The following is a 22,065-nucleotide window of genomic DNA, read 5'->3' as shown; positions in this document are numbered from 1 at the left end:
CCAGAGCTGCATATATTTTTTTCCTAGATCTTTTCCTGTTTGTACTAATGTAAAGCGCATAAGCTGAACACCTTATATGATCAAGAATTGCATTTATAAATAGAAAAAATACGTTAAGCTAACTGAATTTTGCTAGTTCTATAAATATCTAGGAGGAATAGTCTTCAGAACAATTAGCATATTAATTTCCATAGTTAAAGTGAAGTGCTTCTTTCTCCAAAATAAGTTATCAGCAATGTCTCTAAGCATTTATTGAGCATGACTAATACTATAAAGTATGTAGTGGTGACACTTAAAATACCCAGCAAAGTAGAGATGAATGAACAAACAATGAATGTAGCAATATTTTACCTGAATGAGAATAATTTGCTCAAATTTTCCCCCAAAAAATGGCAGATACTCTGAGTAAAATTATCATATACAAAGTGCCAACACTGGCATTACGCTAATCTCATAAAGAATTCATGGCAATGTGCCCAACAGGTGAGATAAAGTAGAGTGGCAGAACAAAATCATACCCTCTAGTAAAGAAAACATAACATTAAGAAAAGTGGGTTCTACTCTTCATTATGTTTTATTTGATTACTGGTAAGTCGTAAATCATTAACTTGCTCTATAAAATAGATCTTATCTGCTCCATGGGATTTCATTAAGTATAAAGTGACCATAAAAGGCCTTTGAAAAGAAAAATTGTTATATTCCCTGGAATTAAAACTTTAATTTTAAAAATTAAAACTTTAGTGACCTTATTTTAACTGATGTTTACAGACTGAAATTGCTAGGTAGCTGCTGGAGCTGTCATTCACAACTTTCTATAGTTATTTATTACACCCACATGCATTTATTTTTCATCTTTTTCATTTCTAATGGCATATATAAATCCCATTTTTTAAGGATATAACAATCCAGGGGAATTTTTGGAAGAATATTTTATGATGAATGCTTGATTATAAAAACTCTGCTGCTTACTTAAGCTTTATGTGCTTTTCTCTGATTGTATATGTATCAGTGGTTGAGAAATAGTGCTGTAAAGAAATGTTAAAATTACAGTTATTGAAAATTACATCAGGGTCATAAAGCCTGAATCTAATTTCTTATTTTACCACTATCTATATAACTTTGGACAAGTGTTTCAAAGGATTAATAAATTTCTTATATCCAAGTCTGTACCGTTCCCTCCACCTAAACCGCTCTCCTCAGCACCTAATTCCCACTGATTTTTCAGTCTTCTATGTCACTTCCTCTAGAAAATCTTCTCTGAACCCGAAATCTGGGTTAGGTGCTCTTCAGATGTGGTACCATAGCATTCTGAAACAATCCTTTAACACAGTACTCATTCCATTGTGTTGTCTGTTTGTCTACACTTCCTACTAAACTGGAAGCTCACTGAGAACAGAGTATTCATGATTTCCCTAGCACTGGACATAGTACCTGGCTTGTAGTAGGTTTGAGAATTCAAGCAGAAATAACTGTATATCCAGCAAAGATACCCAAATTAGGTGACACTGCTCTCTTTTCAACTAAAGATAAATGAAAAGGCATGTGTCAATGTTATCTCTCATTCTGATCAAACTGTTCTTCCCATCTGCCTGCTTTCTGAGTGTCCCTGACACTTCCTTCACCTGCTTTTGAATCCTGTTCACAACACCCTCACCATTTACTTTTATTGGGGAAGTTATTTTATATTCCACTCTGATTGTTTTTGTTCTAAAACAGAGATGTACTGTTAAAGATATTTCTAAAGACCAAGAAAAATTCAAAGTACTAAAATTCATCTTATTTTCAACTCTATTATCATTACATCATTCTTAACAAGATTATAACATTGCACTATTTTGGCCTAATTTCAACAATTTCAACTTCTAATAGTAAATAAAGATGATAAACCTTCAAAGAAAGATTTTGAGGACATATCTAAGTGGTCTATAAGAAGAGCACTGGTAATTGAAGTAGAGGTTATAACTCCCTGGTAAAGAATATATTGTTTCAAACATTTGCTGTCGGAAATGTATATATAATTACAACAACAACAAAAATTCCTAATATTAAATCAAAGAAGAGTAATGTAATGTCCACATATACTCTGCAAATACAGCCTTAGAGAAATCCCAAACTGCTGGCATTCAAAACTAGAAAGTGTAGTAGATACAATCCCATCTTTAATCCTAAACGGTACGATCACCCTCAACAGGCAATACCTGAATACTTTTATCATAAATGTTGCAGGTTCCAAAAGCAAAATTACATTTCAATTCAGTGATATTTTATCTAAGACTTTATCATATTTTCAAACATCAAGCTACTGCAATTTAGACTCAGTGAGTTTCTCTTATCTCACTGCTTTAAATCTGAAATCTTATCTTTTCACTGCTGTGCTTCTTTGGGTTACATTAAATGGAAAAGGCCCTAAAGGAAGACCAAAATCAAAAATATTTTGCAAAAAAATAACCTCTGTATAGTAAAATTGATCTTGGTTCATTAGCTACTTAAAAGGGAATATCTGAAAAATAGAACTTGAAAAAGATATTCTTGGCAAAGATGTTATGAGGAAAATTCAAGTACCAGAGGAGTAGCTGATTAGACGACTTTTCAAATCCTGTTCAACTCTGAGAGACCAGAATTTAGGTCATGAATCAATTTAAGGAACTCTATCTGCTGAGTAAGTTCCTCATTTTTCTTATAACAATAGCAATATTTGTAGAAAGAAAAGCCCCACGGCCAACAGGGGAAATGGTACTTACGAGTATTGTGTCAGCAGTTCCAAATCATTATGCATGTTGATTGGATATGCTTCACTGAGTTCAAACAATTTCTCCAGGGCCTCATAAATGAAAATGATGCAAATAAGAGAAGCAAAAGCTTCTTCAGTAAACCGGGTGATATAGCAGACAAGGGAGCTTGCGTCAGTGGCCACAAGTATGATACACAGGGTTGCAGTCCAAAGTCCAATACTAGCTCTTAAAGATAGATATGACAGCCCATATTCTCTAGGAGGAGGAAAAGAACAGTGGAAAGAAGGTCATTTAACAGCTTGTCACCATTTTAAGTAGATGGAAATAAGTCTAATTCGGAAGCGAAAGTAAATAAGCTTCACATCCCATGAGTATTTGAACTCAAGACTTTGTCTAAAGGGAACACCTAAAGGTACGAAACTCAAAGAGTTTTCTCAGTGCTTAGAACTGAACATAATTTTTTTATAAATATTACATAACAAAATACATAAATATTTTACTGTTTGTTTACTTCCATGGAGAGACAAAAATGGCAAACTGAATCAAATCAGCAACTTCCACCTCTCCCAGCAGATCTCCAAATGTGACGCTGGGAGAAGTATAAACACAGTAGAGAAACAGAAAGGGGCTAAGGGCCAAAGTATATAACACTTACTTGCAAAATTTAAACAAAATCTTTTCAAACACCAAAACTGGTCCTGTACTGCCTAATATGGTAAGAGGCTGTCCACCAAAGAGAGAATAGGCTATCCCAGTCATGGACGCTCCAAAGAGGGATTCGATTGCACTCTGTGTAGAGATATAAATGATTCCATTATCTAAGCTGTACAGGCTGCCATTATAACTGGGGAGAAAATGTGTCAAATACACAGGTCTATTCTTTTTCCTTTGCTATGAAGAGCCTAGCAACCTTGGGCAGGAGATGCGGTAAGAGGATTTTTAAAAAAGGGGGCAGGCAGTTGGCAGAATATGAATGGTAGTGGACAGGGATATGTTCTCTCTCTCTTCCTTATCTCACTTTTCTTTTGCTTACTAAAAGATTACCTGTATTCATAATAAGTGTCTGGCAGAAGCATGGCCTATATAAATGGGAAATGGACCTCCTATGAGGCAAGAACCAGAGGCTAAAGCTAGCCTAGACTGGGGGGTCAGGGGTGAGATCAGAACCCTATATAAGATAAGAATGAGTTGTGAGATATTCCACTCCCAGATTACCAGTTTCACTAGTCATCTAGGAAATTCATATGAAGTTTATCTGCCAGACCATACATCAAATCTCTCCTCATAAAGGAATCCAAAATTAAATGCACACTCATCTAATTCTGAATTTTAAAAGCTGCTTAAGTTTCAAAGTTCAGAGAAAAGCATAATACATACTATTCGACCTTCAGTTGCTTCTCCCAGCAGGCCTCCAAATGTAATGACAGGTGACATACACGCGCAGTAGAGAAACAGAAAAGATGCTAAGCACTGCAGGCTGAAAGCATCTCTGAAGTCACTCCAGAAGTATGGAGCTTTTCTTTTGATATCTAAAATAAGTCCCCCAAAAATCCTAAGATAGGGGGGAGAAACACAATGGTGACATACAAATATAAAAAACACATGTCAAAATGCTCATTTGCTTTGTTGCCAGGTCACAGTATAGGTTTCCCTTCAGCAGAGAGGAGACCCATATTAACCTGCTAGGTTCTGCTATCATAATCTATAGCAATGGCTTTGTAGCACTATGTCACTTCAATTCCTAACCAAATACGTGTCAACAACCAAAAAAATCTTAGGTTCTCTCAAATCAGGTTCACAGCTGTTCATCAATCAAAATTCAAATAATGAGATTTAAGGATTACTCTAATCTCTGTGCCATTTTACAACAACCTATTTCTAAAATCAGGTCTACTATCCTCTAACTGTTTACTTTCCATTTAGTGTAGCAGAAAGTGAAGTAGGGAAGGTAAACTGATTTTTGTACAGTCCAATAGTGAACATCAACCTAGAGAGAAAACATGGTATATAACCATGGCTCCAGTTACCCACTTTCTCTGTCAAAAAATCCCTCGCCAAATAATATTCAAGACAGGCACTTAAATGGCTTTATGGATGACAATAACACTTAGTAGAGAGTGATAAGTTCCGGAGTTGTTTTCATTTTTAGAAAACTAAGACAGGAACCTTATAATAAGCAACCAGATAAATGTACTTCTGATCCACTATTGTCTAAACACATTCAAACATCTATCACCCACAAGGCTATAATGACCTTACTTGGGATAAATGCATGTATTCTAAATATATCCCAAAACCACATTAAAGCACTTGAAGGATGATTTGGGGGGGGGGGGGGCGGGGGCAGGAAAGGAGAAGCATTAAATTGTGAAATGTTGCCTAAAATTTGAGGACTGCAATTTTTTAATCTATTAGGAATGAGAACATTAAACAGGTATTCTCATTCTCTGAACATTTAATAACAATATGCAGATTTAACATTTGACTTCTAAAAGCTCTTTGTACTCTATGGACTCAAGATGTCATATTAAAATGAATAAGACTATGATTAAGTTCCTACATGGAGGTTAAAAGAAAACCTATTATGTTCAACATACTGCCAGTATGCTAAATATACTTGGTTTATGGAAAACTGTTAAAGTTTTGTTATTTATTTTCTAAATAGGAATATAATCTGGCAATCTAAGAATCACCTCAAAAATGACTGGTCTCTTGAGAAACAAGTTATTTGCCTTGAAAAATGTACCTCTTCAGAATAACTGAAAATTCTGACTATTATTTTTACTTGCCCTGATATAGACACATTAGTAAGATATAGTAACGATCTTACTATTACATAAGTGATAGAATCATTATGTTTTTCGAGTGATTGTTGCCATCGGAGGGATGTGGAGTAGAAGATGTTGAGAAGGATGAAATTTCAATTGAAAAAAGAGGACATTTAAAATTCAGAGAAGCTTGCAAAGAACCTGTGAAATTCACACACGCACACAGATCATCTTAGGTTAGGTTCCCCTACCTGTGTTTAGTAAAACACATGCATAATTTTTATTTGGGGGATCATTTCTGAATGATTTGTTAACTTGTCAAAGTCACAATTCAGAACAGGTTTAATCTACTAGTCTATGTGATTCATTCATTTATGATTTATACCCCACCTAATCCCCAAAAGAATTTGAGGTGGTTATGAATTATTACTTAGTAGTTAATATTTATAGGTTTGATAGCACTTTCTATTAAACCCCTGTTAGCTAATCAATTACTTATTAGGGTATATATTAGTCTAAATAGCTGTTATATTACTGTTAATAAACGTGCTTTTAGCAGCATAAATCTAAATCCGAAAACGGGAGGTCATTGCAGAGAACAGTGCAAGAGCATCCCAGATATGCACCAGCAACTCCAGGAGAGCAGATGAGTAATGGATACTTCAAGTCATGTCAGCAACAGAATCTGTGGAAGAACTCTGGAGAAGCGAAGATACCGGATATTGGTGACCTGGGAGAATTTAGGAAGCAGTAAGGAAAAGTGAACTTTAAAAAAAGGCTAAGCTATGTGGCACGTTACACCTGAGAGAGGAAAACAAAAAACAAAAACACAAACACAAAAACACCAAAAACAAAAAGACAGCCTTTGAAAATATGAAAGTAAATAGAAGGAGTAACAATGTTTCCAGTAAAGGGAAAAGGAAAAAATTGTTTGAAGCATCTCAAATAGGTACAGAACCTGAGGAAGACCCTTCCTCAGAGACAAAGCATAGACAAAGGAAAGGAACAGAGGAGAATTAAAATGCACAGAGTTGTCCGGAACTGGAGAGCCGGCTTAGAGGACACAGGGAAAGCAGTACAGGAAATGGCCCTGAGGGGAGGGAGCACCAATCCTGCAAAGTCTTTGCAATTGCCTTCAGTTATAACGGAGGCCATGTGCACATATTCCCTGAAGAGAGACCCACCAAAAGGGTTCTGATTTTCTGCTCACACATTTCTTGGAGAGAGACAAGCTGTCAGAAAACCACAAAGAATCCCTTTAAGAAATAAATTGAAGCTTTCATCTCTTCAAAGATGTGTGATCAGAAAAATAAATCATATAGCTCTTTCAAATTACTACCGTAAAAATAAAAAATACTGTTATATACATCCTACTTGCATGTAATGAGATAGGGTCTATAAGACTGAGTTCTTGGTATTTATTTTCATTTCCATCTTGAGCTTGAAGTTTGCAACAGGCTCTTTTGGAAGGGGCAACTGACAGTTTTCTTATTGATTCTAAGCAGCTATGAATGTGTTTCATGCATAGCCATATGAAAGACTAGGTATATATTAAAATGAAATGGTGTATTATTCACTCTTCTGGTTTAATAATAATGACAATCATTAGTAGCTACAGAGAAATCAAATTAATTGGCATATTCACCCCCTAAAGAGTAGGTATTCAAAATATAAAAACAAATTACGTTTCAAAACAGCAATTCCTGACACCCCAAAACGGTATAGCATTTAGTCTTTGAAGTCCCACACAAGGGCTTTTCACTAACCTTCCGGTTCGCTGGAGTTCGGGTCCACTATGTCCTCCGTGGGGCTCGGCTTCCCCATGAGCTGCTGTGCCATTTGGTACAGCAGGAATCTTCCTCTTCTCCTGCGGGAAGTTGTTTTGTTTTGTTTTTGTTTTTTAATTTCAGGTGCTAGTTGTAAATAACAAAAACAATTTTTTCTCTTGAGGCAATATGCAGCGTGGATAAGAACCCACGCTCTGTTACTTGTTTGCTATACAACCTCTAGAAAGTTATCCAGCCACTTACAGCCTCAGCTCCTGCCTCCTTTTACTGGTGACAATAACAGTACCTATCAGCGTGCTTGAGAGAATGAAATAAGGTGATGAACACGTATTCATTCTTTCAAGTAATATTTATTGAGTGCCCAGTGGTGTGCCATTCATTTTTATGGGATGCTATAGATGCAAAGGTGAGCAAGAAAAAGCATTCTGCTGGTGGAGACAAACAATAAACTTATACGGTCAGGCAGAGACAGAGACAGGAAGAAAAGTCAAGAGAAGGGGACAGAGAGAGAGCAAGGTTAGGGTAGGTCGAGGTGAGGAGGTATCAGTGGTGTTACATGCCTGGCCTAGTTCAACTGTTCAATAAACATTAACTATTATCATTGGTTATTTTTAAAATATATTTCCTTCTCTGATTCTGGCTCATATCTTCCTACCTCAGCTTCTTTCCGATACAAAGTAATCCAAAAGACTATTGCTAAAGGAAGCTTCTAATTGAGCCAACCACAAGTTAACTGAGGTTATGTAAGTTCTGTTTTCCCACAGGTCTATTCCACCCACTTTTGTCAATGACAGAGAGTTTAAAAAATCAGAAAATCCTACCTACTGGTTGCTCTTAGAGCACACCAATGTATTCAAAAGTGCTTAAAAGGATAATAAAAAAATTTTGAATGGCGAAATTAAATTTTTTACTTGACTGCCATTCCAAAACAGTGTAAACATGTATACATGTTTCTTCATGTTTAGCATAAACATGAATGAGTGCGAATTATCAAATGGTTTTATTACAATGGGACATTTAGATAAAATGGTACAGGTTTGAAACATGACGAAAAATGCATTTTGAAACGTACAAAATATAGAAAAGTTCATTGCTTAATATTTTACAATTTCCTGGGTATATAAATAGGTACAATGAACTGAAGTTCAAAGATAAAAGAGAGTATGTCTGTCAACTGATGAAGGCATTGCCTTTACAGGTAAATGAACTACCATACATTAGTAAAGGGCTGTAATAGTGGCCCTCGATACCCTCAATACCCAATAATCACTTAGGGAAAGACTTCTTACCAAGTCTCAGAAGGCAAGCGATATTATTTGTTCTTCTGGGGAATTACCCCTTACTTCATAAATTAACTCATTGTTTTACAATGGGAAAAGCTATACAATGATAAGGCAAATTATAAACCATGAAAGATACTCATCATTCTAAAGTAACAATTTCCTCAAGGAGTGGTCATCTTATAGTAAGGGAAAAAGGTTTTTGAAAAAAGAAGTGTGTGTGTATAGTACCGATGAATATTCCTAGGAAAATATAGGAAATATTTTTTGTTCTTGTTTGGCTTTTTTGTTTGTTTGTTTTTGGCCGAGCCACATGGCTTGCAGGATCTTAGTTCCCTGACCAGGGATCAAGCCCAGGCCACGGCAGTGAAAGCACTGAGTCCTAACCACTGGACTGCCAGGGAATTCCCCAGACATTTTAAGTAAAATCAGCAGGTGAGTAGATATCTGACTAGGCAAATTAAATAATTTATTAATTCAGTCAACAAACACTTATTTGGAGCCAATCTGTGTCAGGTTCGAGGCTGCACCACTGTACACCAGGGGGCAAATCAGGCCCGTGGAGCTTATGTTCTAATGGAGAAGGCAAACAGTAAACAAATAAACATGTAAGTAGATTAATCCTATAGTGTTAGAACGATTAAAAACTAGGGAGGGTTTGAGATTAAAATATACACACTACTATATATAAAATTGATAACCAACAGGGACCCACTGTATAGCACAAGGAACTATACTCAATATCTTGTAATAACCTACAATGGAAAAGAATCAAAAAAGAACATATATATACATATAAAACGAATCAGAAAAAAATGTTATATACCTGAAACTAACACAACATTGTAAATCAACATTTATATTTCAATAAAATATATTTCAATAAGAACTTCAATAAAAATTTAAAATAAATATGTAAAATTTGTTTCCAAGTTTCTTCTTGTATCTTCAACCTGAGTTATAAGAAAGAAACATTGAACAGATCTGCTTCTTCCTTTTGGGGACTGAGAGAGGTTTGGTGGATTTAATAAGATCCCTGAGATGTCCATATTTATGTAGCATTATGTACATGCCAGATTCTAGAGACAGATATGATGTCAAATGTCTTTTTTTTCCCCAAAGGCACAATATATAATAGAGAAAAAATAAACAAATAAAAACTATGGAAAAGTAAAATTTTAGAGCAGACTAAGTGGGGGTGAGGTGTGGGGAGGAGGAAATGGCAATTATAAATAGAGTGGTTCAGGCAGGCTCAGAGAGAAAGTGTCATTTGAGAAAAACTTGAGGGAGTTGAGAGAATTAGCCATAGAATAACTGGGGGAACATCCAGGCAAGGAACAGCCAGCGGGACAGACGTAAGGTAGGAGTGTGGCTCCAGGGTTTGAAGAACAAGCAGGCAGGAGGTCAAGGAGAGTGAGCAAGAAAGAAAGTGATAGGAGATGACTGAGAGGTAAAGGCAAGCTAGGTTTAGACGACCATGTAAGTATTTGGCTTTTATTCTAAGTGAAATGAGGAGCTTTGGCAGGATTGTAAGGGAAGGGGTAGCAAGACCTAACACTCTGGCTGCTGTGTTGAGAACAGATTCTAGGAGCCAAGGTTAGAAACAAGGAGACCGGTTAGGAGACTATTTCAGTAATCCAAGAGAAAGATGATGGTAGCTTGATCTTGGGTGGTGGCAGTGGCAACAGCGAGAAATGGTACAATCCTGGATAAATATTGAAGGCAATGCAAGAGTATTTCCTGGCAGAACTGAAGTCAGGTATAGGAGAGAAGAATAAAAATTTCTGACTTGGGCAATCTTAAGTATGGAGTTAACACCTATCAAGATGGGAAGGTATAGATGGAACAGATTTTGAGAAAAGATCAGCGTTTCTTATATTCTTCAGGAAACAGTATATGGCCTTTTATGATACCAATGCAAAGATGTATATAGGTAAAGAAATACCACAATTTATAATTCAGTTCCAACTTTGGCATGTTGATTTTAGATATCTAAAAGACATCCAAGTAGAGATACAAGATAGGCATTTAGATAAGTAACTTGCAAGTTCAAGGTGAAAAATAAATTGGGAGAGGATTTAAAGCTATAAGATTGGATGATATTACCAAAAGAATGAGTGTAGGGACTTCCTAGGTGGCGCAGTGGTTAAGAATCCACCTGCCAATGCAGGGGACACAGGTTCGAGCCCTGCTCCAGGAAGATCCCACATGCTGCGGAGCAACAACTACTGAGCTTGCACTCTAGAGCCCATGAGCCACAACTATTGAGCCCATATGCTGCAACTACTGAAGCCCACATGCCTAGAGCCCATTCTCCACAGCAAGAGAAGCCACAGCAATGAGGAGCCTGCACACCACAATGAAGAGTAGCCCCCGCTCACCACAACTAGAGAAAGCCCGTGTGCAGCAACAAAGACCCAACACAGCCAATAAATAAGTTAATTAATTAAAAAAAAAGAGAATGAGTGTAGAGTAGAGAAAACCACTAAGGACTGAGCCCTGCACCACTTCAATATAAAGAAATCAGAGAGAAGAGGAGGAACCAGCAAATGAAAATGAAGAATGACCAGTGAGGTATAAGGAAAACCAAGAGTGTGGGGTTTGGGGAGCCAAGCAAAGAAAATATATCAAGGAAAAGGGAGTCATCAACCCTGTCAAATGCTGCTGATTGATAGGCTAAATAAAATAAGGACTGAAAATTGACTTTGGAATTTAGCATTGTGGAGATCTTTCATGACCATCTTGTAAGCAAAGTTTAGTGAAGTAATGGGGGCAAACGCTTTATTGAGGTAGGTTTAAGAGAGAATTGAAGGATAAAAGAGAATGAAATCTTGCCATTTGCAACAGCATGAATGGACCTAGAGGGTATTATGGTAAGTGAAATACATCATACAGAGAAAGACAAACACTCCTACAATGTCATTTATATGAGGAATCTAGAAAACAAAGCAAACAAACAAAACAAAAACAGACTCATAGACACAGAGAACAAATGGGTGGTTGCCAGAGTGGAGGAGGTGAGGGGATGGGTGAAATAAGTAAAGGGAAGTAAGAGGTACAAACTTCTAGTTAGAAAGTAAATAAGTCATGAGGATGTGTTACACAGCATAAGAATGTTGTCAATGACAGTGTAATAATCTTGCATGGGGACAGTTATTAGACTTATCGTGGTGATCAATTCATAACGTATTTAAATATCAAATCACTATGTTATATTCCTGAAACTAACATAATATCATACTTCACCTATATTTCAATTAAAAAATGAGAGAATTGGAGGAGAGGAATTGGATGTAGGTAGTAGAGAGGACTCTTCTGCTGCACTACGTTACAGAAGTGAACAAAGAAATGGATGAGTAGCTGCCAGTGATAGTGGCACTGAGAATTCTTTTTTCTAAGATTTGCAAATTAATAATGTTGTTTGCTAATAAAAATTATATAACACAGAACAAAAGAACTGATGATATTGGGGAGAAAGAAGGGAATTACTGGAGTAATGTCTTTGAGTATGTAGGAAGAGATGGGATCTACTGCACAGGTAGAAGGCTGACTTTGGATAATTCACCAATAGTATCATAAGGGAAGGTGGAGAATGTAGGTGCAGATGCTGGCAGGTGGATAAATATGGTTTGGGGGACCTATAGAAGTTCTTTTGATTATTTTAATTTTCTTAGGGAAGTAGGAAGCAAGTCAACATCTGAAAGTCAGAAGGATGTGCCGAAGGTTTGAGGAGAGAAAACAGATATGAGATAGTCATGTAAAGAGAATGAATTGAACTTGGGAAGTATAGTATAATGAGCATGTAATATAAAGGGCCTCCTTGGCGCATGTGGTCATGAATTATAAGAGATCAGTCAATGTAGCTGTATGGTTTTCTCAGCTGCATCAGTGCAGGTACAGACCAAAGAAATGAATTCACACAGTGTTGTGGTTTTGACAAGCAAGTAAATGGGATGAGAGAAAAGCAAGGAAGTTGAGGGTATACACAAGGGAGTGATTATAATGACTGACACAAACTTCTAATGAGAATTTTCAAGCGTATCCCTTGAGGTTACTGGTTATTTTTCTCTTAACTGAAAGTAAAAAGTATTATAAAAAATACTGTGATTTACACATTCCAAAAGAATCAAAACCATGGAGATTATCCCATGCAGGAAAATATTATTTGAATGAATAGGAGGTCAGAGTGCTTAACTTATTTTAACTCATTATAATAAAAGAAAACAGTTTCATAGTATCTATTATTCAATTCCAACATATATTTAAAAAATACTAATGTTGTAAAGAAACACAGAGCTTATCTAATTCAAACTCATTATATAGAACTGTGTTGTCTAACATGATAGTCACTAATTACATGTGGCTATTTAAATTTAAGTTAATTAAAATTAAAAGTTCAGTTCCTCAGTTGCAGTAGCCACATTTCTCGTGCTCAATAGTGGGTTGGCTTATTAGATAGCATAGATATAGAATATTTCTATCATTGTAGAAAGTTCTATTGGACACACATACATAGAACATCAATACAGAAAGGTTACGGCATCTGTTTAAGGTCATGCAAATAGATAGTAGCAGAACCCAGGTGCCTTGACTCTTAATTCAGTGTTCTTTCTACTACTGCCTCTCAATACCCAAAATCCAACAATTAATCTGGTTTTAAAGTCTCATAAAATTAGTTTTAAAAATACAAGGCTCCCATGCCTCCACTTGCCTCAGAAACATCATTTCTCAGACACAAGGTGTGTTCAAAAATGCTTGACTTTAGTTTTAATGTTTGAAAAACAAATTGGTGTTAAAGTAACTTTTAAGGTCTCACATTCAACGTATTAATATTTTCACTGAATTTTTCCAAATAACATCAATTAAAGAGATTCTTTCTTACACTTCAAGAAGCATTATATTGCTTTTACTAATACTATAAGTGCAAAAATGTATACAAGTACAAAAATAAGACAATCTAAACCCTTAAAATTACTCTTTAAGCAACTTTATTTTAGTAATATACCAACTGAAACTATGTGATTGCAATTATAGAACTGCAGATTATAGAATCTCCTTTGAGAAAAGGAGAGCAAACAACTTCTAATAATTATGAAATAACTTCAGAATGAAAATACAGAAATTAGCCATGAGTATATTCTTCTTAAATTGATAGCAGGTTTGAAATGACTTTTTCAAACACTCGGTTGAGTAGTACACCTGCTTCTTTACCCACCTCTAACTAACCAGAAAAACTTCTACGTCTAGAGCTGGGTCAATTAGGTCATCTGTTACTTCAACTAAGGCACCAGAGTCAACTTCTAAGTCAGCTGGACTCCACCGGGACAAGAGCCAAAGGCAAGGCTGAGTAGATGACAACAGGGAGAATCGAAGGAGGCAGACTCAGTAGGAATAGAGATGGCTGTACCAGTGGGCTTAACAAACATTGGACCACTGCTCTCAACAGAGTCATGCCTGCAATGAGAATGTGACCCCCAACAATAGCAATGGTCTTTGTTGCTACCTTTCTGCATTGTATAACAGTAAAATGCACGTTAGATTTTTACAGGGAGAATTTTTACAATTTTCACATCATATGCGCACACAAAGGTAATACGAATATGAGAATTATCAAAAAAAATTCTTCAAATCATAAGTATGATTAGCAGTCATAGGGAGTTTTCCATACAATGTGACTAAACCATGCCTTTGAATTTTCCTAACACTTGCCAATTTCAAAGTGATGTATCAGAATATGGAAAGGCAGTAATGGGCTTTTTCTCAAGCTTATTTTCCATCTTTATTAAAATTTAATTTTTCCTCCAGTATAGTACGTTTTAAGGTGGGTCTACAATCTTTCCAAGCATGCGGGACTGTTATTTAGTAGAATACCATCAATACACCAAATCTGAGTTGAATAGGAAGAAGGAAGATTTTGCAACTTCATGTCCCTGCCTTCTTAAAGGTTAATTAGGTTCTGGTACCAATTCAAATGTGGTGGGAAATTTAACTCAATTCTGACACTATCTACCCAGAGTTAGCATCAGATTCCACAGGTTGAGGGCTCAGTCCTGCAAGACTGCCCACCCATCACACCCCACTTCACGTTGTTGCTGGTGCTTCTGACCCATTGGCTATAAATCTGAGGTTCCCATGAACCCCTTCTCAGGTTCGACTAATTTGCTACAATGGCTCATAGAACTCAGAGAAACATTTTACTTACTTGATCACCAGTTTTATTATAAAAGGATATAACTCAGGAACAGCCAGATGGAAGAGACGCATAGGACAAGGCATGGGGAAAGGTCGAGGAACTTCCATACCCTCTCCAGGCACACCACTCTTCCCAATCTGCACTTGTTCACCAACCCAGAAGCTCTCTGAACCCTGTCCCTTTGGGGTTTTGTGGCGGCTTCATTACACAGGCATGACTGATTAAACCATTGGCCATTGGTGACTCAAACTCCAGCCCCTCTCCCCTCACTGGAGGTGGTAGGCTCTACTGGCAATCAGCTCCCCTCTTTAAGAGAGGTCCCTCATTAACATAACAAAAGACATCCTTGTTGCTTTCATCACTTAGAAAATTCCAAGCATTTCAGGAGCTCTGTGCCAGAAATAGGGACAAAGACCACATATATATTTCTTATTATAAATCACAATATCACAGAAATTATAATTGAAATCATTTGAATCTTTGGATTGGTTATACTATTTTAGTACATATAGTTAAATGCCAACAAAATGATGGTAGTCTTAAGGGTATTTTCATATATACATACCTGGGAAGGAACATTTTTGGGTGGCTCTATTCGAATGCTCGGATCCCATTCTCCAGGAGGGAGAACAGTAACCTGATCCAGAAATTCATCAATTCCTGACACCAAGTCGTTACGGTCTTTAGCTTTGTAAGCAACATCATGAAATACCTATAGAAGGAAAATAAATATCATTTATAGATAAAAAACAATTACAAAATCCTAATGTGTTCTGTGTTTTCATTTCCCAGTTATCTCACATGTGATATAACAATTTGAATAAGAAGCTCTAACTAAAGAAGTTTTTAGTATAAAATATTATAACAGTTTATTCTATGATTGCACACAGATATTTATTTTTTCTTAGAATGCTACGTGAATGTAGCAATTTCTGGTGGCAAGAGTATGAGAAGGGAAAGGAGGATAGAAGGAAGCTCATTAAACTAGAATTAATGATTCAAGTTTGGCAAACATTGTTTATAATGTGTAAATCAAACTTTCTGAAAGAAGCCCTTGCTTTGAAATAGATTTAAAAATTTATAGAATATATTAGAATTTTAATAATATTTATACCGTGATATAAACTAACGCTAACCATTGAATAAATGATGGACTAATCAATAAACAGTGCTAAGCCAAGTAATTATCTCTATAAAAGTGAAACTGGATCTTTACCCACATCCCACACAAAAAGCAATACTAGGTATTAAAATGTTAATATGAGCATTAAAGTATTAAACTCATTGGACATAATATAGGATATATTTATGACCTCAGGGTAAGCTATAATACAAACCTCAAAGATTTAGTGTCAAAACACAGCACATAGTTTTTGCTGTTCTTCAAGGGGAAAAAAAAAAGAGGTGTTCAATAATGTTAAATGCCAGTAAGAGATCAAGTGACGTGAGTACTGGACATAGCATAGTATATTTTGTAAATGGTGACTTTACAGAAAGCAGTTGCAGTAGAGTGGTAGTGAGAAAAATCAGACTGTACCACACTGAGATAAATGAAGTTATGATATTCAGGACCAAATAGAGATCACTCTTTCAAAACTCTCGAGATTCAGATTCATTCAACACTTCAGTGCTACATGCTATGTTTAGGAGTAAGAAATTTTAAAGATGGGAAAAACCTGGATATTTATTTCGTATGTATTTCTTAAGTAGCTACTATATGTCGGGCATGTTTGCTAACTGAACAGAATGAGTCGGTGTTGACTTAAGAGCTAGGTCACAGAGAAAATTGCTAGTGCAAAAATCCAAAACAAGGAAAAGAAAAATAAAGCTTTTTTTTGTTTTTACTTTGGCTTTTGCTTTTATAAAACTTTGTTATTTATGTTAATATACAATGACTTTATTATTATTTTAAAATAAATTCATAAATACACTTTAAAATTCTCAGTTTTAAGTTTTCTTATGATAAATCTCAGCATAATTATCTATATAAACACAAACTCTTTGGAGTGCTTAATAATTTTTAAGACTATAAAGGGAATTATAAATTGGTGGTAGTGCCAATAAACAAAATCATATGATTTATCTCTAGAAATGTTCAACAGGAAGGAAGAAAATAGATTAGATTGACTCACTCAAGAAAACGTATTACTAGGATGACTAGAACATTTAGTCATTAATTCATTTAAAAAAAAATGTATTGAACCCTGACCGAGGGCCAGACACTACACTAAGTTTGAAGATACAAAAGGAAAAGACAGTCTACCTATAAGAAGTTCCTGGTACAGAGAGGAAAAGAACAAACGGAGCTTAGTCAACAAATATTTATTTGAGCACCTGAAAAAATTGGGGAACAAAAATGAATATTAAGTGATAACTGCTCTCATGGAATTTACAGCTTAATAATGCAATCCAAGTCACCATTTTCTTAACTAAAGTAAACTGTATGAATCAACATGTTGAATTTTATTCTTGAGTATAATTGTTCAACATATTTCAAAGCAGTTAGATAAGCAGAACAATTTCTCCGCCTGGGCTTTGAACAATAAAAACTTTTTTTCTCTTTTAAAAGTATTTAAACATTTTTTTAATATTCAGTGAATGTACTATCATAATTAACATGTCCTATTATAATTAACAGCTCTCATCTTACAGAGTAACTTTCTGGCTGAATTTCTGATTCTCTATCCCACTGCTCATAGACAGTTACAAATTGCCCCAAAGCTAAGCTCTAAACTTTCAAGTCTAAAGGATTCATGTTTGAGCCTTCATTCAAAGGCTGATGTTTTTTCTCAAATTAGGTGGTTCTCATTTATCAAGGAAATAGATGGAAGTCCTTTCTCTGCTCTCATTCTAAATCTAAAATTTCAAAACCATGCATGTTTCTCTGTTGTTCTATGTCTACTTGATTAGTCAAAGACTTTGGAATTGACTTCTTTCTTTTGAGAAAATCTTGACTCCTAACTGGGGAAAGGGAGTATTAGGAACAGAGATAACTTGAGCATTTACGCACAATATGTTCCTTTCACCACATAAGATGTCCCATGCCCCAGAGCTATCTTAATGTAATGTCTTAATGTCTTAGATGTCAAAACATAATATGAAACATAGGTGCATGAAAGTGACAGTACTTAAATTATGACACAGTGTCATTTATTTTGAAATAGTGTAAAAATTGCAAAATATTAATCAATATGGAAACACTAAAAGTAAAGATCCTGTCAGTGCCTTCTCATAGAGTATCTACCAGAGTAGGTTTGCGGTACCCACGAAGCCCTTTTATCACTCTCCTGTCTTCTCCCAGATTTCCTCAAGAGAATATGTTACTCATTACAGCAGGCTGAGTAGGGTCCTCTCAAAATATATGTCCACCTGAAACTCAGAATGTGATCTTCTTTGGAATAAGGGTCTTTGCACATGTGATTAAGGATCTCAAGAAGAGATCATCTTGGATTAGGGTGGGCCCTATATCTAATGACATGTGTCATAAGAGACAGAAAAGGAAAAGACACACAGAAACACAGAGGAGAAGGCCAGGTAAAGATGAAGGCAGAGATTGGAATTCTGCTGCTACAAGCCATGGAATGGCAGGAGCCACCAGAAGCTGGAAAGACACAGAAAGACTTCCCTAAAGGCTTCAGAGAGAAAGTAGCCCTGCTGACATTCTGACTTCACACTTCTGGTCCCCCAAAATACGAAAAAATAAATTACTCTTGTTTTAATCACCCAGTTTGTGGTAATTTTTTATGTATAGGAAACTAATATACTCATTAAGTTGGTTCTTTCTGAAACAGATGAAGAAAATGTTTTTCTTCTAGCTTTTGGTTTCCTATGTGTAAATATCAATAACTAATAAAACCAATAGACATAATTTGAACAGATATAATAGAAGAATTTATATTGAACCCCAAACACAAGTTCAAATTTTCAGATTTCATAAACCTAGGAAAAGTTACATACGATACTAATTAGCTCTTTTCAGCTTTTCAAGTACCAGAAGCCATGTAGTTCAATAAATAAATTATTAAATTATTTAGATGATATTCTAGAAATGTATAATCTCTTTGTTATTTACTGCTGCATTTTGAATTTATGACCCTTCTGTGATTTTTGCATCTGTTCTTTTTTTACAGTAAAAATGATAAAACAATAAAAAGAGATTTTCATAAGGTTTTGTAGAATCCAAGAAACCAGTTATATGATACTACTTTTGATGTTTATTTTTATGATGTTACATTTTTGACATACATCTCTTTGAAAAGCTGATGAAAGCTTTTTCCAGTCCAAGAAAACTATGCACAAACTTTTGTACACAGAAAAATTGCTGGGCTGTATCAGAGATCACAGACCCCATGAAATCTAACTTCAGCTCCTCTAATGGTTAAAAGACTTCCAGGTTAAGAACATGTACATTTAGGCAATTATAAAGAGAACTGATAGATGTTGCATGGCTTTTGGTATCATGTATATTTTTTCAGATAAATTGTAATTTTTTTTTGAGACCTTAAAATTATTTTGCCTCAAACAAGTCCTGCGATGATATTAACAATGGTGATCACTTTGGCAACACATATGCTATAAGGGGAATATTAATAAATACATTCTAAATGTTACTAAATAAGTTTTCTTTAGAGAATGAGGTTTTAAAATGTTCATGTGTGTGAATTTATCACCCCTTTTGAACAAATTTTTCCAAATGAAATTTTACAGTAGAAGCATTTAAAAGAAGGGGAATTCAATACAGAGAAATCTGATTCACAGCAAACTGTCATGAATACAGAACTCCAAAAGTTAGGTGTACCTAGTAGGGGGAAATGTTCCCAATGAACTTGAATAAATACCTCATCTGTCATTAGGGTTGCAATTGATCTGCCAATCTCATGGTACTGTTGACCCTTTCCCAGGGGTCCCAGAAGAATGAACAAAAATCTGTAATTAAGAAGAAAAAAGACACAAATGTTTCAAGGTAGAAATAAAAAATAATTTTAGTAGTACAGAATTACTCATCTTAAAGGAATTACTAAAAATGGGGATTTCGATGTAAAATACTTGCATATTTTTCCACAAATTATTATGTTTTGAAATATTTTATAATGTTTCAAAATGACTCATGCTTAAGATCCTTGAGCAATTGGAATCCATGGTTATTTTGCTCTGTTTCCTTCATTTAGTTACCTATGGTGCCTACACAATTGTTAGTGCGATTTTTAAGGATTCTATAATCCTTAGAGGAGAAAGTTGTGAAAGGGAAAATCTGATTAAACCTTTCTGAATTGCAAGGAAGAGAACTCACTAATATGTAAATTGTAGAGTTAGGTAGAAGGCGGAAAAGGTAATACAGTAGTATAAACAATGAAAGAACATATGGTCAAAAAAATAGTAGGTGTATGTAAAATTTACATTAAATAGAAAAAATGATTGCAGGAATCAAAGATCAGTTAGCATAAAAAAAAAAACTATTAATTCCAATGCTGGAGGAATGAAAATAGCAGCTGCACTGTGATATTCCATCTAAATTAAGTTGAAAGTCTGGCACATTCATCATCACAACTGGAGCTTTTGAAGAAATCAACATGTGTTTTAACTTTGGAGGACCAATAATTGCCCTGTCTCTGAAAAGGTCAATGCTACAGGGAAATTGTGAGAATTTTAAGATGCCCTATATTCTGTATTATCACTCCACAGTATTCATTTGTTAAATGGTTCTTGCTCTTAGGTGTGAAGACTAATGGCTTTATAAGGTGTACTGAAATAGGTACTACAATTCTACCTTGCATTTAGTTATAAACTTTAGAGACTGTACATGTTTTTACATGATGCATATATTACACAGTTATAAAGGAATCCAAGTCAACTTCTTCTATACAGAAATATCCACTATACATTTAAAACCGGAATAATTTAGTGTGGTGGCAGATGCTTCATCAAGTAAAGTACTTTTAAGAAATTTCCTAACCTATGTACATCTTGCTGTTTTTCAGACTTCTATTCTGTGGGCTATTTATAAAGTCCTAAAATTATTTTCTGACATTTTTTACTGTGTGTTACTGTTATACACATCATGTGCCCTTTTGTCCTCCTAAGAAAGGGTAATTAGGAACCTTGAATGGCTTTCTTTATTCTATTTGTCTAACTAATCTTCCATGTTTCACCTTTCCTAACTAAATAGTCTTTTCTTTTAAATCTCTCCTTATACAGTGGCTCTACTCTGACCCTAATTTTTCCTCCATCGTTCTCTAGACACATTTTGCTATGTTAGTATGAAATGAGGTCACCTAAACCTTGACAGTTTTCGAAGTGAGAGTATGTAACCCCATTATGGCTTTTCTCTACTCCTGGGAATTTTTCTTTTCTTTCCTTTGAAATACAAAATCTATCACTGTCATAAATAGCCATCATTTACTCAGAGTTCATCAGATACCTTCCTAAGTGGTGGAACAAGATTCACTGCTAGCTTTAGGCACAGCAATCAGAGAAGAAAAAGAAATAAAAGGAATCCAAATTGGAAAAGAAGAAGTAAAATTGTCACTCTTTGCAGATGACATGATATTATATATAGAAAACCCTAAAGACTCTACCAGAAAACTGCTAGCACTAATTAATGAGTTTAGTAAAGTAGCAGGATACAAAATTAATGCCCAGAAATCTCTTGCATTCCTATACACTAACAACGGAAAAGCAGAAAGAGAAATTAAGGAAACTCTCCCATTTACCATTGCAACAAAAAGAATAAAATACCTAAGAATAAACCTGCCTAAGGAGGCAAAAGATCTGTATGCAGAAAACTTTAAGACACTGATGAAAGAAATCAAAGACGACACAAACAGATGGAGAGACATACCATGTTCCTGGATTGGAAGAATCAACATAGTGAAAATGACTGTACTACCCAAAGCAATTTACAGATTCAACGCAATCCCTATCAAATTACCAATGGCATTTTTTCACAGAACTAAAACAAGAAATCTTACAATTTGTATGGAAACGCAAAAGACCCCGAATAGCCAAAGCAATCTTGAGAAGGAAAAATGGAGTTGGTGGAATCAGGCTTCCTGACTTCAAACTATACTACAAGGCCACAGTGATCAAGACAGTATGGTACTGGCACAAAAATAGAAAGGAAGATCAATGGAATAGAATAGAGAACCCAGAGGTAAACCCAAACACATATGGGCATCTTATCTTTGACAAAGGTGGCAAGAATATACAATGGAAAAAAGATAGTCTCTTCAATAAGTGGTGCTGGGAAAATTGGACAGCTACATGTAAAAGAATGACATTAGAACACATCCTAACACCATACACAAA

The 22,065-nt window shown here is 35.3% G+C and overlaps 1 protein-coding gene across 1 annotated transcript in view; it reads right to left on the bottom strand.

Moving 5' to 3' along the window:
- Positions 1-22,065, bottom strand: part of SLC4A10 (solute carrier family 4 member 10) — a 293,828-nt gene that overhangs the window by 90,346 nt on the left and 181,417 nt on the right. Inside the window, exons 9-14 of the mRNA XM_057745435.1 lie at positions 19,599-19,686; positions 15,326-15,472; positions 7,267-7,367; positions 4,110-4,284; positions 3,388-3,521; positions 2,742-2,987 (exon numbers count right to left, since the gene is read on the bottom strand). Of these exons, the coding sequence (XP_057601418.1) occupies positions 2,742-2,987; positions 3,388-3,521; positions 4,110-4,284; positions 7,267-7,367; positions 15,326-15,472; positions 19,599-19,686 (891 nt within the window). The remainder of the gene's footprint in view (positions 1-2,741; positions 2,988-3,387; positions 3,522-4,109; positions 4,285-7,266; positions 7,368-15,325; positions 15,473-19,598; positions 19,687-22,065) is intronic.

Source organism: Hippopotamus amphibius, chromosome 8, assembly GCF_030028045.1.
Source record: "Hippopotamus amphibius kiboko isolate mHipAmp2 chromosome 8, mHipAmp2.hap2, whole genome shotgun sequence".
Taxonomy (NCBI): domain Eukaryota; kingdom Metazoa; phylum Chordata; class Mammalia; order Artiodactyla; family Hippopotamidae; genus Hippopotamus; species Hippopotamus amphibius.
This window is presented reverse-complemented; position numbering and strand designations above follow the sequence as displayed.